The sequence below is a fragment of the Chiroxiphia lanceolata genome, chromosome 9 (genome assembly GCF_009829145.1).
Source record: "Chiroxiphia lanceolata isolate bChiLan1 chromosome 9, bChiLan1.pri, whole genome shotgun sequence".
In the NCBI taxonomy this organism is placed as follows: domain Eukaryota; kingdom Metazoa; phylum Chordata; class Aves; order Passeriformes; family Pipridae; genus Chiroxiphia; species Chiroxiphia lanceolata.
In genome coordinates, this window is record NC_045645.1 from 4,970,102 (window position 1) to 4,986,937 (window position 16,836).

General features: G+C 51.9%; 2 protein-coding genes across 8 annotated transcripts; one reads left to right on the top strand and one right to left on the bottom strand.

The window, feature by feature from the left end:
- The first annotated feature begins 448 nt into the window (after positions 1–448).
- Positions 449–11,952, top strand: NASP (nuclear autoantigenic sperm protein). 2 transcript variants are annotated; one of them, XM_032696428.1, is made up of 15 exons: positions 450–602; positions 1,387–1,437; positions 2,212–2,322; positions 2,868–2,948; positions 3,120–3,217; positions 3,957–4,781; positions 6,810–6,892; positions 7,698–7,774; positions 7,903–7,976; positions 8,945–9,133; positions 9,382–9,548; positions 9,964–10,017; positions 10,111–10,182; positions 11,158–11,289; positions 11,784–11,952. In XM_032696428.1, exons 1-15 carry the CDS (start codon positions 541–543, stop codon positions 11,835–11,837), a joined length of 2,130 nt encoding a protein of 709 aa, XP_032552319.1. In that variant the 5' UTR covers positions 450–540; the 3' UTR covers positions 11,838–11,952. The 2 variants fall into 2 exon arrangements, with proteins under 2 accessions (XP_032552320.1, XP_032552319.1); XM_032696429.1 differs by lacking the exons at positions 9,964–10,017; positions 10,111–10,182; positions 11,158–11,289; positions 11,784–11,952 and adding an exon at positions 9,660–9,953 and having other exon boundaries at positions 449–602.
- Positions 11,944–15,729, bottom strand: CCDC17 (coiled-coil domain containing 17). Of its 6 annotated transcripts, none has more exons than XM_032696432.1 (10): positions 15,547–15,729; positions 15,090–15,281; positions 14,850–14,982; positions 14,607–14,733; positions 14,445–14,504; positions 14,238–14,368; positions 14,031–14,153; positions 13,586–13,755; positions 13,134–13,270; positions 11,944–12,317 (listed from the first exon to the last, which is right to left on the bottom strand). In XM_032696432.1, the coding sequence occupies exons 1-10, from the start codon at positions 15,724–15,726 to the stop codon at positions 12,266–12,268; spliced, it is 1,305 nt and encodes a 434-aa protein (XP_032552323.1). In that variant the 5' UTR covers positions 15,727–15,729; the 3' UTR covers positions 11,944–12,265. The 6 variants fall into 6 exon arrangements, with proteins under 6 accessions (XP_032552323.1, XP_032552325.1, XP_032552326.1 ...); XM_032696434.1 differs by having other exon boundaries at positions 14,031–14,130; positions 15,547–15,657; XM_032696435.1 differs by lacking the exon at positions 14,607–14,733 and having other exon boundaries at positions 14,031–14,130.
- Between the last annotated feature and the right edge of the window lie 1,107 nt (positions 15,730–16,836).

The following is a 16,836-nucleotide window of genomic DNA, read 5'->3' on the forward strand; positions in this document are numbered from 1 at the left end:
CTGCGTGCAGTGACATAGCGGGGTTGGAGCCGGTGAACTTTTATCTTGTAATAATAACAGCGGGGCAGAGGAGCCCGCGGGTCTGTGCCCTGAGGGGGCCGCGGCCATGTCAGCCCTGCCCGCTCGGGACTGTGTGCTGCGGCAGAGCAGAGCCGGAGCCCATGGACTGCCCGCCTTGCACAGGCTGCGGGTGGCTGCTCAGGCTGTGCCAGGGCAAGGGCGCCGGAGCTTCCCGGGAATACGCGAGGCCGGGAAAGAGGCTCCGGGAGGAGCGGGCTGGTGGCGGCGCTGGACTGCAGTTCCCAGCGTGCCCCGCGGGGCCCCGGGCCCCGGCTGGCACTACATTTCCCGGCGGGCCCCGCGCGGCGGCGCCCCGGCATCCCGCGGCGGGGCTGTCGCGGGGCATGCTGGGAGTGGTAGTCCCTCCGCGGCGCGCGCGCGCCGCCAGGCGGGCCGGGGCGTGTCCTCGGGGGTATATAGGCGGCCCGAGGGGCAGGGGGCTGCACTCTGCCGCCGCCGCCCCTCTCTCCAGCAGCTTCTATGCAATCCTCGGCCGTCGCCGCTCCCCCCTGCGTTGAGCCCGCGCCGGCCTCCGCGACTAGGTAGGCCTGGCTGGCCCCGGTCACGGTGTGTGTGTGTCGGGGAGGGGGTGGGGGGGTAGCAGAGGAGGGGGGGGGGCGCTTTCGCGCCCGGAGGGGGTGGTGGGGGAAGAGGGGGGCGGTGGGCAGGATTTCCTTGGGGGGAGGGCTGGGGGTGCTGGTCGGGATGTCGCGCCTGTCCCCTCTGCTCCCCCCGCACCGACGGTGATACCTGCATCCCCCCCCGTGCTCCCCTCCCGCCGCCGGTGGTACCTTCCTCCCCCGTCCCCCCTCCCGCCCCGGTGGTACCGGCCCGCCCCGTCCCCCCAGTGCTCCGGTGGTACCGGCCGGCCCCGTTTCCCCCCCCCCCGCCCCGGTGGTACATTCCGCTTCCCGCTCCTCCGGCGCCAGCTGGGCCCGCGCGGCTCGCGCGGAGCCACCACGTGACCACGGCGCGGCCGCCGCCATCTTTGTTGGGGGCAGCCGACGCCGCGGGGCGGGGGGCATCACGTGACCTGTGGCCCGTGAGGAGCCGCCGCGGGGTTTGGCGCCAAGGGCGGGGGGCGGGGCCGGGCAGGGCGGGAAAGGCCCATTGTCTGCGCGGGGCCGGCCCGGCCGAGCCTCCGCACCCACCCCCCGCACCCACCCCCGCACCCCCAACCCACGGCCGAGCCCGGCACAGCCACCCGAGCTCGCCCCGCGGGGATGGACGCCTGAAATCCAGCGCTCCCGGCCCTGGTTTCACACCCCTCCTGCCGTGGGGTGGGTGCCCTCTTATAAAAAGAATCACTCGATGTTTTGTTTGCAGGATGGAAGAAGAATTGGCAGCCCCTTCCACATCCACAGACAAGACAGACAGGTGAGGGAGTCGGGACTGTCGGTCACCAAACAAGGTGAAATTCAGGAGTTACTGAGTAAAACACAAAAGTCACCCTTCAAATCACATGGTTAGGCTTGGGGTTTAACTGATGTGGGTGCTGTAGGTGCTGAAAACTTGCGCTCACCCGTGGTTTGCACAAATCTAGAGCAGCAAAACCATTTCAAGGACTAATAAATATGCAAATAGCAGCTGTTCTCAAAGTTCTTGGTCTGTGAGTTAGCGCTGGGGAGGCCCAGACTGGCATGTGACTTGTCCCAGTCTGAGATACTGTGCTGGGCTAAACCTTCTGGAAATAAAGCTGTGCAAGATGGACTGAATTGAAACTGAGATTTGCATCTGTCGTTGCATCTCTTTCTCAGCTGCATCATGCTGTGCTATGAAAAGTCTTAACTTGGGCTTATTCTTCTTTTTCTTGACTTAGCTAGCATTGGAGTCTGGTGAAACACTGTGGTACTCAGTGCTGTGTTTCTGTGCAACTCCTGAAGTGTATTCCTTAGCACCCTTTGCCATACCAGATTCTGATACTTTTTGCAGTGGTTGGTTCAGATTTGTTTGCCTTCCCTTGGTTATTGGAACTATAAGTTGTTGCACATTTAAACAAACAAAACCAAACGAATCCCTGCTGGTAGTTCCAACTGCTGGAACTCACGCAACTCACTCTTCCATAAAGCTGATTAGATTTTTGAAAGCTGTCTGTGAAATGACTGTGGAAACTAACAGCATCCTGTTTTTGACTTATTTCCCCTCCTCCAGTATGGATGTGGACGGAGAATCAAAGAAACTACTGGGTTTGGGGCAGAAGCACTTGGTAATGGGAAATATTCCGGCTGCTGTTAATGCATTCCAGGAAGCTGCAAGTTTACTGTGAGTAGTAGAATGTTCTGTGTGTTTTTGCAGGGCTCGGGCTTCAGCTTGGCTGTTCTGATGTGGCTCACGCAAGAAAGATTGGGATTTTTGCCTCACATGTTTGTAATTTATGATAGAACTGAGGAGAGGACAAACTAAATTCCCCCAAGTGCTGGGCAGTGCTGTAGCTGGTGTGCAGCTTAGATGGTTTTTGTGATAATAATTGCCAGTGCAGTTCCCTAGGGAGGAAAAGGGATTTGATAGTTTATTTTGCAGGGGTCTTTTAATATAAAAGCAATGAGATAGTGTTATTTTCTAGTACTGTGTTCACTAGCCTTGATCAGTCTCTGAGAGTGGTACTTTTTGGGTTAGAGACTAATTTCCTTTGCGTGTGTTTGAAAGCCACATGAAAGCTGAGTGAGAGGAGCGCTCATTATTAGTTTAAAGCAAAGAAAGAGGAGGCAAAAATCTGATTTCTTCCTGTCCAGGAAAATTTAGCTTTCAAGTTCACGTATCAAAACCTAAAGTAGGCACAGACAAATAATTCTTCATTATTTTTCTAGGGGTAAGAAATATGGTGAGACAGCGGATGAGTGTGCAGAAGCTTTTTTTTACTATGGAAAGTCTCTCCTGGAGTTGGCAAGGTATGGTGACAGTTGGTCAGTTGTGGAAGAGTCTGTCTGGTGTAACAGGATTTCACTCCCTTATGGACAGGGTTGCCCTGGGTGGGATGGGCTGTGGTGTTGCAGCTTGGGCAGTTCAAATGGTGACGTATTACAAGAGCCAAGGGGATAACAAGCTTTTGTTCCCTTCAGAATGGAAAATGGTGTGCTGGGAAATGCCTTAGAAGGGATGCAGGTGGAAGAGGAAGGAGAAAAAGCAGAAGATGATTCTGCATTGCCAGCTGTCGATGGTAGGTAAAGCTGCCTGCCCTGGTGTGGAGGCACCAAACTGTGTGTTCTTGCTGAAATGATCTGAGTTTAGTCCATTGGTATCTTGGGTAGCCTGAACTGTTCTGTTGAAACTCTTGGCAGTCTGAATGGACTTTTTTTTTTTTTTTGGTGGTCTTTTTTGTTTGGTCGGTTGGTTTTTTGTCTTGCTTTAAAATGAACAAAACCTGTAAAACATCTGCAAGGAGCTGGTCACTGAAAGCATATGTAAAGGGTCACCAGGTGTCTGTGTCCTGAAACACTGCATTCGAGCTTGCTTTCCTAAGCTTCACCGCTGACTTGAACTGCTTTGTAACCTTGTAGCAGTACAGTGTGTGTAGTCCAGCAGGACAGAGTCTCTGTAAAAAGTCCAGGAACAGTAACTATTTTATACTGCCTGCAGCTGGAGATGATACAGGAATTCCTGTCCATCCAGACTATTAAAACACTGGCACCTCTTGCTTAGCTGTGACTAAAATCGCTGGCACTGCTTGAGCGGCCGCTTGCAATGCTGGGGAAGGGGAAGGGGGTTGTTTGGCTCAAAGTGACTATGTTGGTTGTGTCCTAATTCCTTGTACTTGGAAAATGAAGCTTTTAAGGAGCGTCATCCAACTTGGTAACAAACCAACACACACTGGAGGGTCTGAGGGTGGTGTTGTCAGTGCCCTTTAATGTCTTTATCACTAAACTCGAAGAAATGTTTATGCTTCCTCAATCATGTAGAAGAAGCGAGGGAGGAGTTGAGAGAACAGGTTTATAACGCCATGGGGGAAAAAGAAGAGGCCAAGAAGTCTACGGAAGAGTCTCCAGTACTGTCTGAGAAGGAAATCAAAGAGGAAGGTCATGAAATGAAAGAGGTTACAGAAGAGAAACCAAAAGAAGAAGCAACTGCTGACAAGGATGTAAAGCCTGAAGAGGCTGAAGAGAAAATGGAGGTTTCTGTGGGAAAAGAAGAAACTTCGGAAGAGCAGAAGCAGCAGGTGGCTGTGGAAAAGGAGGCTGTGAAAGAGGAGGCAGCTGTGGAGGAGAAGGAGGTAGAAAAAGAGCAGAAGACAGTGCCTGAAGACAAGGTGGTCAAGGCAGCTGAGGAGAAGGAGAGAACAGAAGTGTCAGACAAGGAGGCAAAGGCAGCTGGGGAAGAGGCTGAAGCGGGAGAAGTAGCTGTGGAAGAGAAGGGAGAGGTGGGAGAACAGGCAGCAGAAGCAACAGATAAAGAGCCAGCTGTGGAGAAGGGAGAGGCTGGAGAAGGGCAAGCAGAGGCAGCTGTGGAAGAGAAGGCAGAAGCACAGGCAGCAGCTGCTGTGGGGCAGAAAGAAGCTGCAGAAGGGGAAGCAGAGTCAGCTGAACAGAAAAAGGTGGAAGAGAAACAAGAGCTAGTAGAGACAGCTACAGAAGAGAAACCAGGTGAATCTAAAGAGGCAGAATCCTCAAAGGAACCTGTCCCCACAGAGGCCAAAGAGCCACCTAATGACCTGGAAGAAAAGGCTGAAGCTGCTGCTAAGGTAGAGAAAGAGGAAAAGAAAGACGACCTGATGGAAGAGGGTGAAGGTGCTAAGGTAGAAAAAGAAGAGAAAGATGACCTGATGGAAGAGGGTGAAGGTGCTAAGGTAGAAAAAGAAGAGAAAGATGACCTGATGGAAGAGGGTGAAGGTGCTAAGGTAGAAAAAGAAGAGAAAGATGACCTGATGGAAGAGGGTGAAGGTGCTAAGGTAGAAAAAGAAGAGAAAGATGACCTGATGGAAGAGGGAGAAGGTAACACTGAGAGGAGAAAAGTATTTGTGGGTGGATGACTTGATGGATTTGGCTAACAATGGGTAAAAAGTGTTCCATTCAGAATTTTCTGTTTGCCTTAGAATAAGGAAAAGGCACAGTAAAGGGGCTCTTGAAGGACTTAACCTCCAAGTAAAGTTTCAAGGAATAGTGAATAGTCTCAGTTTCTCTAGACTAACGCTTAACTAACTGCAAAGCAAATCTTGAAAGCAAACTGACAGCCCTGTGAAATGTGTAAGTAATGGCTAGGCTGGTGGAGAATACTGAATGGATGTTCACTTGCATGCATCTGGGTTTATTGCACTAACCTCCAAATAACTTGAAGCACAAGTTGCCTCTGGTTATGCCTGTATTTTATTTTTAAACGGTGATGAAAAAACAAGAATAGCTGAACACATAACAAAATAGTGAATTCAGTTTTGGTGGACGGAAGGAACTCCTCATTTGAGTCTTTCTGGTGGTCCATCGCTAGTGAGGATTTAGTTGGCAAATCTAAACTTGATTTGCTGAAGGCTTATTGCTGCTCTCTAGTACAGTCTTCCAGCTGTCTAGCTTCTGCCCTCTGCTTCCCTGCTTTATCATAGCTGTTTTCAGGGTTTTGTTGGAGTAACCCAGCAAGACTTGCACCCTTTGCTGCAGTATTACTTTAGGCTGGTGCCTTGTATTGCACAAGTTAATTGATGAGCTGATAATTGCAACTTTGCTTGTCAGTAACTTGGCTTCACGGCAAGTGCCTTACTTCAGGAGAGGCAGATGTTCAGACTGAATAATTCTGGACACTGAAAGGGTTTGTTCTGCTAAACACAGTGAACACTCAGTGGTGGAGCAGCAGCCTAACAAGGTGTCTGTGTGGAGAGAGTATGACTGAACATAAACTAAGAGTAGTTACCTGCTCATCGTCCTGTGAAAGCCTGATTATGTTCACATACTGCTGCTTTTTTTCCCCCAATTCTGCTAAGTGTGAGGACCTACTGAACGTCCTGGCCTGGTGCTGTCATTGCAGACTCCTCCCACTACTTAAATTTTAACATCCTGACATCTCTTCTGTTTCACTTATGAAGAGGTGTCCTCATGTTGACAGGTTTGGCCCTGCCAGTGGTAGGTGTGTGCTTTTTGGGAGTTAGACTAATGAGTTCACAGGCTCTCTGGTCCCCACCCCATCAAGCTCCCGTTGTTCTGGAATTAGCCAGGGGTTGTGATACAGGAATTGTGTGACTTCAGCATTCAGATCAGCCAATTCTCTGAAGTTATTAGCCATGCTCCTTCACTGCACATTTTCCCCAAATGTTTTCTGCTGGCAGAATAGGTACTGTGATGCTCCTGCAGGGTGTCAGAAGTCAAATTAGTGCTACACAACAGGAGGTTCATTAATAACACTGTCACTTAAATCCCTGACATAAGGAACGTGAACTCAGACTAATTTGTGTGCAGCTTGGCAGCTATCTTGCTGAAAATACTTGTTTTATGGAGGATGAAGTTCAGCAGCTGCCCAGTGCCTCTGGGGCTGCTCAGGATCCCGTGGGTTCAGTGGGAGCTCACGGTGTATTTGTGAGAGCTAAATTCTGTGTGAGTTCCTGTTGTAGGTAGTAAGAAGTTTAAATGACAGACTACTTTAGTCAACAGTGCTGAACAGTTTCAGCAAGATGGCTGCTGCTGCTGAGGATTTAATGTACCTGTGCTCTTCTTGCATCACACCTCTAACCTGTCACTGGAAGGATGAGGGTTGGATGTAATATATTCTGCCTGACTCCATGTCAAGCAAGCACAGTAACAACAAGTGTTCTCATCCATCTACTTACCTTGTAGAAACAGAAGAATCTGAGGAGGAGGATAAAGAAAATGATAAAGCTGAAGATGATAAGGAGAATGAATTGACAGTGGAAGACAAGGTGAGGTTGCTGAGCTCTGATACTGCTCACAGAAGAGTGCAGTATTACCCTAAACATCATGTTATAAAAGCTCACTCGTGTTTTATTTAGTCCTATGTAGGAAATTACTTTTGAAGGCCAGTATTGCCTAAGGAAGGGCCAGTGTTCACCTAGTCCACACTGTGGGATCTTGCTCAGCTGTGTCTGTAAACTTGGGTTTGTTCAGCTGCTCTGAAACAAATTCTTGTGGTCTGCTGAGTAACGTGGCCTGGTAGTGCAGGGGCAGTGCTGCTGTAGCCTGTCACTAAAGCTGTGAGTTTATTCTCTGCTTGTTTTGTTCTTTCACTGTACATGTTGAATGCTTCTGCTCCAGTAAGCTGTGATTAGCATGGGAATGGATTGAGAAATGTGGTGCTGCTCAAACCTGAGATGTACATTGATGTAGCAGTCAAAACAGCTGGAAAAATCTGAAACCTCGTAGTGTGAAACTAAGCATTCTGGATAACTGTCTTTAAATGATTATCTGTCCCTTTCTCAGACTACTCTAATAAAGTTCAAAGGTTCATTAAAAAAAAAAAAGATAGATCTAAATAGCACCTTAAACAAAATCTTCCTCTTGAGATAATATTGGTGCTTGGTGCCCTGATATTTCTGGGGAAAAAAATTAATAAGGCCATATCAACAAACTGTGAGTTTATGTTCCACTGAACCATCTTCACTGCAGGCAAAGTCTTGATTGATGCAATAACCTCTTCTACATATTATTGTTCTTCTTTTCCTTCTAGTGGTAAACTGTTTATCTCTCATGAACTTCTGTTCTTTACAGGAAAGTGAGGAGGATGAAATTGGAAATCTTGAGCTGGCCTGGGACATGCTGGAGTTGGCAAAAGTCATTTACAAGAGGTAAAACTTGAGTTTTAATTTGGATATATGCCAGATAAACTCTATAAACTGGAGGGTGGCATAACCACTTAGTGAATGTGCCATATTCTGATCAGGACTTGGAAACTATTTTTTTTTTCTTGATTTAGACAAGAAACAAAAGAAGCTCAGCTCCATGCAGCTCAAGCTCATCTGAAGTTAGGAGAGGTTAGCATTGAATCTGGTAAGTAATGTTAATTCTCATGTGCAAAGTGTTCAGTTCCACTTTCTGACACTCTGTTTTGTACTTTAAAATGAGCAGAGGTGAGTTAAGCTCTCAGGATGAAAACAAATTAGACTGATCATGGTAGTTGCAGCCATGTGAGAAGCTTTGCCATCAATGGATGAACTGAGTTGGTGCCTTAAATGGGATAGTTGTGCTTTTCCAGAGCAGTGAAAGAAAAAATTTGAGTAATAAATGTGTTGTCAGATCAAAATCAGTCATGTGTTCCACTTTCTGAAGTGACCAAACCTTGCCTATGAACTTAAAAGAGACTTATTGAAGCAGAGAGTCACTGAGCTTAATTAATAGGAGGTGCCAGTACCGTGCCATGTCAGGACATAAAGACTGCAAATGAAAAATGGTTGACTTAGGCTTTCCAAAATCCTCAGGTATAGTGAGGAAAGACTCTTGTGTTACACAGCAGAAAAAAGGAGTGGGAAGCAAGCCCCAGGTTTGTGCCTTCTAATGTTTCACCTGCCTTTCATTTGAAAACATAATTTAATCTTGTTAAATCCAAGTGTACTCCTTCTCAGGGGCAAGCACTGGAAATGATCCAACAGGTTTCTGGGCCAGGGCTACAAATCAAGGGTTGTCTTATGTCCCTGGAGCACCTTCAGTGGAGAACTTGGCAGGAGGGCAGCAGGGGACTGTCCTTGGCTCCAGCTTGTTGCAGCTGGGACCTGTTACATTGAATTCGTGGTAGCAGGTTAAACAGGAGAATTTAGTGCCTGGTTTGACTGTGCTGGAAGTAGACAAAACACTCATGAGATAACTTCAGGAACTGGACTAGATAGTCCCTGAGGGGGAGGCAGTGCTGTCAGAGCAGCGCGGCCCTGAGCGCGTTTGCGGGGTGTGACAGAACACGGAGGGCTTGGATTGTTTGGATGATTAGTGTCCTTTGTGAAGACCTTGTGGCTTTTCTCCTGTAGAAAACTATACACAGGCTATAGAGGAGTTCCAGGCCTGCCTGGCCCTGCAGCAGAAGTACCTGGAGGCTCACGACCGTCTGCTGGCCGAGAGCCACTACCAGCTGGCCCTGGCCTACCACTACAACAGCGACTTCGACGAGGCCGTCCTGCAGTTCGGCAAGTCCATGGAGGTCATCGACAAGAGACTGGGTAAGTAAGTGGATTTCTAAAGCTCTATCAGAGTTTAGTCGAGGCAGAGCAGACTTTGTTTAACTGAGGTGTGCTCGTTGCCTGCCCTGCGGTGTTGGCTGGTCTGCAGGCGGTGGCAGACGGACCACACCCACGGCAGAACTGTGGAAACTGTGTGTGTGTGTTAGCAGATAGTTGACTCTGGATGTTGATAACTGGACAGTTACTTTGTCTCAAGGTGTTTTGCCCTGATAACTGTTTCACCCCAGCAATACTGACTGAGAGAATAAAGCAAGCAGAAAGTGGGTCCCCTGAGGACGAGAAGGAGATTGAAGAGCTGAAGGGATTGCTTCCTGAAATTAAAGAAAAGATAGAAGATTCAAAGGAGTCTCAAAAGAGTGCAAGAGTAGCCGAGTTGGGACTGAAAGCAACTCTGGTGAGTGTGTCCTGTGGTTTCCTTTTGACCCAGCATTCTTCCAGTGGAACTTTAAGTAAATCAGTCATGGGAGGAGCTTGGACTTGATCAGGGGCTGGTGGTTGCTCACAGGTGTTACAGGCTGTGATTCTCAGAAGGAAACTGAGGCAGCTGACATCTAAAGAAAGGATATTTAGTAAGTACCTTGACAATAATTGTTCCAAACTAAATGGGAATTTGATAGGCTTCTATGGCATTTAATGTATCAGGGCTGGAAATGATGGGTCAGGCAAAAGTGGAGCAAATGTTGTCTGTCCTGTGTAGAAGTGCACAGTACAGTGCTGGGATTTGAAGGGGTTGGGCTTTCTGTCCCCTGCTAAGCTTGCTTGAATGGTCTGCACACAATCTGTTCACTGCTTCTTCTGCTTTTCTTAAGATTGGAACTACATCTGGCTTTACACAAAGTGAAGACAGCGGTTCCGTTTCCACAGTAAGTTAATTTAAGATGGATGTTGTTAATTCCTGTCTGCTCTAAGGATTACTGGTTACAGTTGCTCATGTGTCAGTGTCTGTCTTGTAACAGATTCCAGTAAGAAAAGCAGCTGATGGTGCATCTCAGTGTGTTACAGACATCTCTCACCTAGTCAGGAAAAAGGTGAGTCCAGAAATGACTTGTTGAACAAGCAGTTCAAGTACCACTGTCTTGCTCTTTGTAATTGGTTTTCTTGTCTTAGAGCTTTTTTTTTTTTTTTAACTTAGTTGTATAATGGGAAAATACTTTAAAAGTAAAACCAGAAATAGTGCATGAAACTCCTTTCCACTGGGAGCCAATCAGTCTGGGAACCCTGACCTCCAGGAGACCATTCTTGGTGGTTCAGCACCAGCCTGACCATGGTGTAACTTCTGACCCTGTTGTGTGACTTCTGCAGGTGTTCTCTGAACAAGGGTTTCCTCTGCTGAGGACCCTCAAGAGCTGCAGGGTCACCTGCAGATCTCAAGGAGAAAGGGCAGGCAACCAGGCTGGGCTGGGTTCCCTTCTTCCAAAAGGAAATGGAGACTTGGGCTTAATAGATAGCAAATCCAGAGCGATGGTAATGATAAAATGGAGATGAGATGTTGAGCACTCTGTTCCTTTAAAGGTGTGTGTGTTCTCTGGAAGTGTTTGTTGATATAACTGAGAGTATCCCCTGTAGGAACTTTAGTTTTTATGTTGCCTGTGGCCATGGCACAGCCTGGCCTCTGTTCCATTGGCCTCTGTCAGTTCAGGTGTGCCTGGAGTGACTTGGAGTTGCTTTACACGGGTGATTTCAAGTGTTGTAGATGCCCTGAACCTACCCTGGAACTGTTACTGGGCTCAGTGGTTGCATTTCCTTGCCAGACTGTAATCAAGGATAATTCAGCACTAGAGATTCTGGCACCCAGACAGTGTCTCACTGGAGATTGCTGTGGTTGAGACCTTGGAGCCAGAGCCTCAGAGCTCTGTTAAACCCTGACACTGAGGTGTCTGTCCTGAGCCTGGCAAGCACAGCTTGGGTAGATAATGTGCAGTGACCTCTAATGCTAAGTTTTCTCAAAAAGATTAAGACTTTAATTTCTACTTAGTGAAGGCTATAAACAATTTTGTCTTCAGAGGAAACCAGAGGAGGAGACTCATCAGGGAGACAATGAAGCCAAGAAATCTAAACCAGAACCGGCTGTCAATGGTGGTGGTGGGGATCCTGCCCCCAGTGGAAATGAGGTTGCAGAAAAAATGGAAGAGGAGGTGGGCAGCTGAGCCAGGAGTCTGGGCTGTGCTCTTTATTTCATTTTCCCCCACTCTGTTGAGGGATGGTTCTTTTGCCTGGTAGATGTGCTGGTTTTATTGCCTGCTGGCCTCCACAGGGCTTCCCAGATGGGATGAGGAATATTCCCAGTGGGCAGGATGCATGTTGTACTGTGTGGGCTGGACAGACCCAGCTGTGGAGCCTTCCCACCTCTGGGGTGGGACTGAGATGGGTTCTGGGAGTTTGAGCTGGGCTAAACTCCAGCACAGGGTCTTCCCCCAGTTTTTCATACTCCTGGGTGGTTTTATTACCCACCCCTGGGCTGCACTTGTAAATGTCAGTGCTGTAGGGTAGTGGTGGGCTCTGGAGACAAGCAAAGCTCATGTAGTCAGTTAAATCTTCAAATTACAGAACCCTTGGGCTGCTGCATGAGTTGGTGCTGTAAGGCAGTGTCTTGTTTTTTTTTAAAACAAACCCTTCTCTTCTCTTTTAGACAGAGAAAAGGCCACAAGCAGAATCAGGGGCTGCAGTTGAAAGCACAGTATGATAATTCTTTAACCTTGGACACTCCTCTCCTTACAAGGAAAATGGTTTTGTATATAGTGTATTTTTTCACTTTTTGGCAACTTTTGTATGACTTCAATAAAGATTGTAAGCAAATAGTCCCTGTCTTGACCTTCCTCCTGTGCCAGGTTCCAGCCACTGCTCCTGGCTGTTCCTCTGGGGTGCAGGTCTCAGCCCTGGCCCAGTGATGGGCTCTTGGTCCCTTGAGCTTCAGCATTTCCATCCACATCTGCCTCATGAGGCAGGAGAAGGGAGTGGGATTGGGCAGGCAGAGCTGGCTGCTTCAGGGGCAGGAGAGCAGTGAATGCAATTCACTGTGGTCTTGTCTGGGGACAGTCTAGATGTGACATTTTTCCTTCTCCTGGGGCACCAGCTCTGTGGTCACAGCTGGGGCTGTGCTGGGGTTCAGTCTCAGCTAAACCTGCTGTGGGTTCTGGGGGTGCCTCCCTCAGTGTCGAGCAGCCTAAAGAGGGTGGGGAAGGCTGACGAAGAGGTTTGTAACATGCTGGACATTGCTGGATGTGTATTTTTAGCTCTGCCCCTCTGTGCAGGGAGAACTTGTGGAGATGGAGGCAGTGGTGGTTCCAGGCAGGGCCCGGCTGTTCCCTGGGGCAGCCTGTGTGCCTGTACATTCCAGGTGGGGATGGGAGCCTGCTCTGGGACACTCTGTGTGTATATACATAGAGAAAGGCCAAGAAGTGAAAGCAGTAGGCTGAAGCCATTTATTAAACACGTAGCACGTGGCCTGTGACTCTTAGGAAACCTGGTGCTGGGTTTTGCTGGGTTGCCAGGGCTGAGCTGTGCCTGCTCCTTGTCAGGCTTTCCCTACAAAGGGCTGCTGGTGGGGATGTGCCTGATGGAACGAGCTGAGCCATAGGGAAAGGGAATGTGATTGTGCTTCTCTGCCTGTCCCCAAACCACCACTGTGAGCAGGACTGAACACTCCTCTGGCTCTGGGCTCAGTCCTGGGGCACAAAGGGCAGCCTGAGGTGGAGGCTGAGCTGTGTAACTCTGCCTGCTGGCTTAGGGGTCAGCCTGATAGTGCCTGTCCTCTCCCTGCTGCCAAAATGCCCAGCAGGGATCCCAAATGCTTTCCCCTGCCCCAGCACTGGGTTTCTGGTGCCAATTACACAGCCAGTCCCAAGCCCCATCTTGTTGAACTGAAGTTCAAACACAGGTTTTGCCATCCTTTCATCACCTTAACAGTTAAAAAAGCCCCGATTTCCCACTCCAGGGTGGTGAGGGGATGCCAGGGCAGTGTGGCCCGTTCCTGGCTCACCTTCGTGGAGGTTTGTGTTGTTCTGGGGGCTCCTGAGCAGGAGGAGGGTCCTCCAGGGCCACAAAGGTACTGAGGGGGAGGCTGTGGGGCACATGGGCTGTGGGGCTGCCTGGCCCCAGCGCTGGCCCAGGGGGCTCCTGGGAAATGAAAAAAGTGGTGTCAAGGGCAGGAGGGTCCTGACACTGTCCTGCTATAAGCACAGGCAGGAGCTGCCTGGCCATTCTGTCACAGCATTGGGTGTGCAGAGCAAATTACACCCCTGTTCCCTCACTGGGAAGGGACTCGCCTGCCCCAGGGGCCCTAATCCCCAGCTGCAGCCACGGCAGCTGTTCCCAAATCTTCCCAAGATTGTACCTCCACATCTGTAATCCTATCCCAGTTGGAAGCCCTTCTCCCATCTCCCTTCTCCCCTCCCTGGAGAGCTAGAAATTGCCTTGGGCCAAGGCTCTTACCGTAAAAAGTTCTGGCACAGCCAGGGCTGGTGGCAGTGGGGGAGCCACAGTGGGTGGGAGGATGGGTGGGGGCAGCCGTGGCCCCGCCTGCTCCGCGTGGCATCGCAGCATCCCCACCTCTGCCCGGAGCTGGGCCAGCTCCTCCGAGTGCCACTGGGCCGCCCTCGAGCCTGGGGACAGGAACTCCTTGCTGTGGGGTTTATGCTCCCCCAGCAACCCTTTCCCCGGCATCTCACTGGGTAAGTGTTCAGGATCTGGGGGGTCAGGAGACTCCCTTCTCAGTGCAGAGACCCCCACCCCGGGCTGTGCAGCTGCAGCCCCCCCAACTTCCGCATATTTCCATGAGTCATGTCCAGCCCAGAGGCTCCGATGCTGCAGCCCCAGAGGCAGCCAGGGGCTGTGGGGTGCGGATCGGGGACCCCCTTCCCCAGGACCCATCACCTACCAGCGTCAGCTCTCCTCTCCCTCCTGACCTTCAGCGCCAACACTTCATCTTCCAGACGCCAGTTTTCCAGCTCCACAGCCAACAGTGCCGCATCCAGACCCTGTGTGCCAGTGCCAGGGGGCTCTGCTGGCACAGCCGGGGGTGCCTCAGGTGCCGGCTGTGGAGTCACAGACCCTGCAGGGAGACGGGGCTGGGGTTGGGCCTTACCCATCCTCCTGCCCCTGCGCAGCCCCGCGGTTCCTTTCTCCAGCACTGTGGCCTCCAGCTGGAGGTGGAGCAGCTGGTCCAGGATGGCCGGGTCGTGTCCCCCAGCACGCAGGTAGGACAGTCGCAGTGCCCTGCCAGAGCCCCGGATCAGCCATCGCTGGGCTTGGTGGGACACTGCTGGACCTGCCATGGCCCACAGCCCCTCACCTGGCCTCGGCAGCGAGTGGCCCCATGGGTGGCAGGAGGGTGTCGAGGTAGAGGGTGGCCCTGGGGAGGAAACGGGCAAATGGGGGGGGAGGAGGCCAAAGGCTCCTTGATGGAGAGAACTCCACTGGGTTCTCTCCCGGAGGTGGCAGAGCTGGGGCTCACCTGTGCTGTGCCGCTTGCACCTGTCTGAGCTGCTCCTTTGGGGCCTGCAGGACCTGGCCCAGCCCCAGCTCCCCCTGCTCGGGCTGGGGCTCCCCAGCCCCCAGTGCTGCCAGCTGCCGGCACAGCCCTGCGGGAACATGAGGGGACAGGGGGGCTCAGCACGGTCCCCACAACCCCACTCCCTGAGGGCTGCTGCACCCCATACGTGCCCCCCATCACCCCTAAACCGCTACCAGTGCCTACCTTCCCTCTGCTGCTCCAGCTGCTGGGTCCTGGCCTGGATCTCGGCCATTTGGCGTTTGTGGGCCTCCAGAAGCTCCCGTGGTGGCTGCTGCCGCCCCTGGGGCAGGACCGGCTGCTGGGGGGGCTCTCTCTGCTGCACAGGGGGATTCAGCGGGCAGGAGGGGCTGGACCCCCACCAGCTGCAGGGTGTGGGGAGCCATCGAGGTGCTGGTGCCCACAGGGGCAGGGGGTTCACTGTACCTGCACTGTGGGCCTCCTGGAAGCGGGGTCGGCCGTGCGGAGCAGGGCCCTCTCGCAGGGGGTGAGCACGGCCCCCAGGGGAGCCCCCCGTGCCCACCCCGGTCCCTGCTGTCCCTGCACAGCAGCTGAGACCCCAGGGAGCTCAAGGTGATGGTGTGGCTCAGAGTCGTCCCCATGCAGGGACACCCTGACCTCCTCACAGACACAAATAAGAAGGAAAGGGTGAAAAAAATCCCCCCACTTACTAATATACTTTTCTGCCTTTGGTAAAATAAGCACCAAGGGCTGCCGGCGTGTTGTAGGGGTGGGAGGGCAAAGGTTTGCCCTCCCAGCTCAGGCCAAGCTGGATCCAGCAATGCTGGCAGAGATGCTGTTTCTCAGCCCAGCACCTGTCCCTGTCCCCATCCCCATCCCTCCTGCCCCTCCCCGTTCTGTGACAGTCCCAGCTCTGCCCTACCGAGGTGCCCTGTGGCCTCCCTGCCGTGCCCGGCGCCCCCTCCACAGGCAGAGGGTTCCCTCCATGGAGGCAGGAGCTGGCGGGCTCGGTGATCCCGAGGCACAGCTTCTCCTGGTGAGCCCGCAGGAGCTGCCGGGAGCTGAACGCCATGCGGCAGCGGGGGCACGGGAACCTCCCCATGTCCGGCACTGTGGAAAGCAGAGCCGGGTGGGGGTCACTCGGGGGGCCACCCTGCCAGGGAGAGGGCTGGGTGCGGGCACAGACCTGCCGGCGGCGGTGCTGGCGGTGTTTGGAGCCGCTGTTGCTATGCCGGACGCTGGGCAGGGCAGGGAGGGCGGCCGCACCCCCGACCTCGGCCATTCCCACTGTTTACCACGGGCACCGGAACGGGAAAAAAATGTCGCTTGGGCACCTGAGCAATCCACAAAAAGCAAGATGAGGGAGGTCCCGCAGAGCTCCCCCTCCCCTGGTTACAAAACCTTTGCTGCTCCGGGGTGTCCCAGGGGTGCTCCACAGGATTTGAGGAGGAAACTCTGCCCCTTCTCCATGCCGCAGGTGTCCAGGCCCTGCCCTTGTTCCCAAAACAAGCTCCCCTCCTTCCATCCTTGCACCGCACCCACGGGCTCTTCCCAAGGTGCTGCAGGTCCCCCCCGACCTCACTGACAGTGATCCCGGTCAGGGACTCCTCAGGAAAAAGCTGCCGGTTGATGCACAGGGAGTTGCTCGATCAGGCTCTCCCAGAGGCTACCATTGGCACTTCCAGAGTTTCATGGATACTTAAATCCACAGGAGGGTTAAGGCACAGGAGTCACTCTGGCACGGAACAAGGAGCTCCCAGCACACACACACAGGTCACGCTGGTCCCTCAGTCCAGGCAGGGACTCCTCCGCAGTCCAGTTCCTCTCTTCCAAGTGGCTGTTAGCATGGATTTAAGGTGAAGGGGTTTTTAAACTTACCCCATTTCTCTCCAACAGTGCACACAACAGATTTGCATAATTTGATTTAAATGGGTGTAGGAAGTTAAATTTTTTAAAAATGGTTGGATGGGACCAAAGCACAAGGACATTCAAAACGAATGAGACAAGCTGTAAAATGTCTGTCACAGGAGTCCCAGCATTTCCCCAAGCATTCCTAGGCAGACCCAGCCCCTGGAGCTTGGTTTCCAGAAGGCAGTGACAAAGAAATGCCCCACTGCTCCTCTCACCTGGGGTTCCCTGCAGAGGTAGCATCACCACAGCAGGGGGAGCTGAAAGTAGAGGCAGCACAGTTACACCGGATAATGCCGACAGT

Coding starts and splice junctions, on each gene's coding strand:
- NASP (XM_032696428.1), top strand. CDS start 541: ATGCAATCCTCGGCCGTCGCCGCTCCCCCCTGCGTTGAGCCCGCGCCG. Junction 10,018..10,110: donor ACAGCGGTTCCGTTTCCACA/GTAAGTTAATTT, acceptor GTCTTGTAACAG/ATTCCAGTAAGAAAAGCAGC. Junction 10,183..11,157: donor CTCACCTAGTCAGGAAAAAG/GTGAGTCCAGAA, acceptor TTTTGTCTTCAG/AGGAAACCAGAGGAGGAGAC.
- CCDC17 (XM_032696430.1), bottom strand. CDS start 15,726: ATGGGGAGGTTCCCGTGCCCCCGCTGCCGCATGGCGTTCAGCTCCCGG. Junction 14,734..14,849: donor GCTGGAGCAGCAGAGGGAAG/GTAGGCACTGGT, acceptor ATGTTCCCGCAG/GGCTGTGCCGGCAGCTGGCA. Junction 13,271..13,585: donor CTGTGCCAGAACTTTTTACG/GTAAGAGCCTTG, acceptor TTCATTTCCCAG/GAGCCCCCTGGGCCAGCGCT.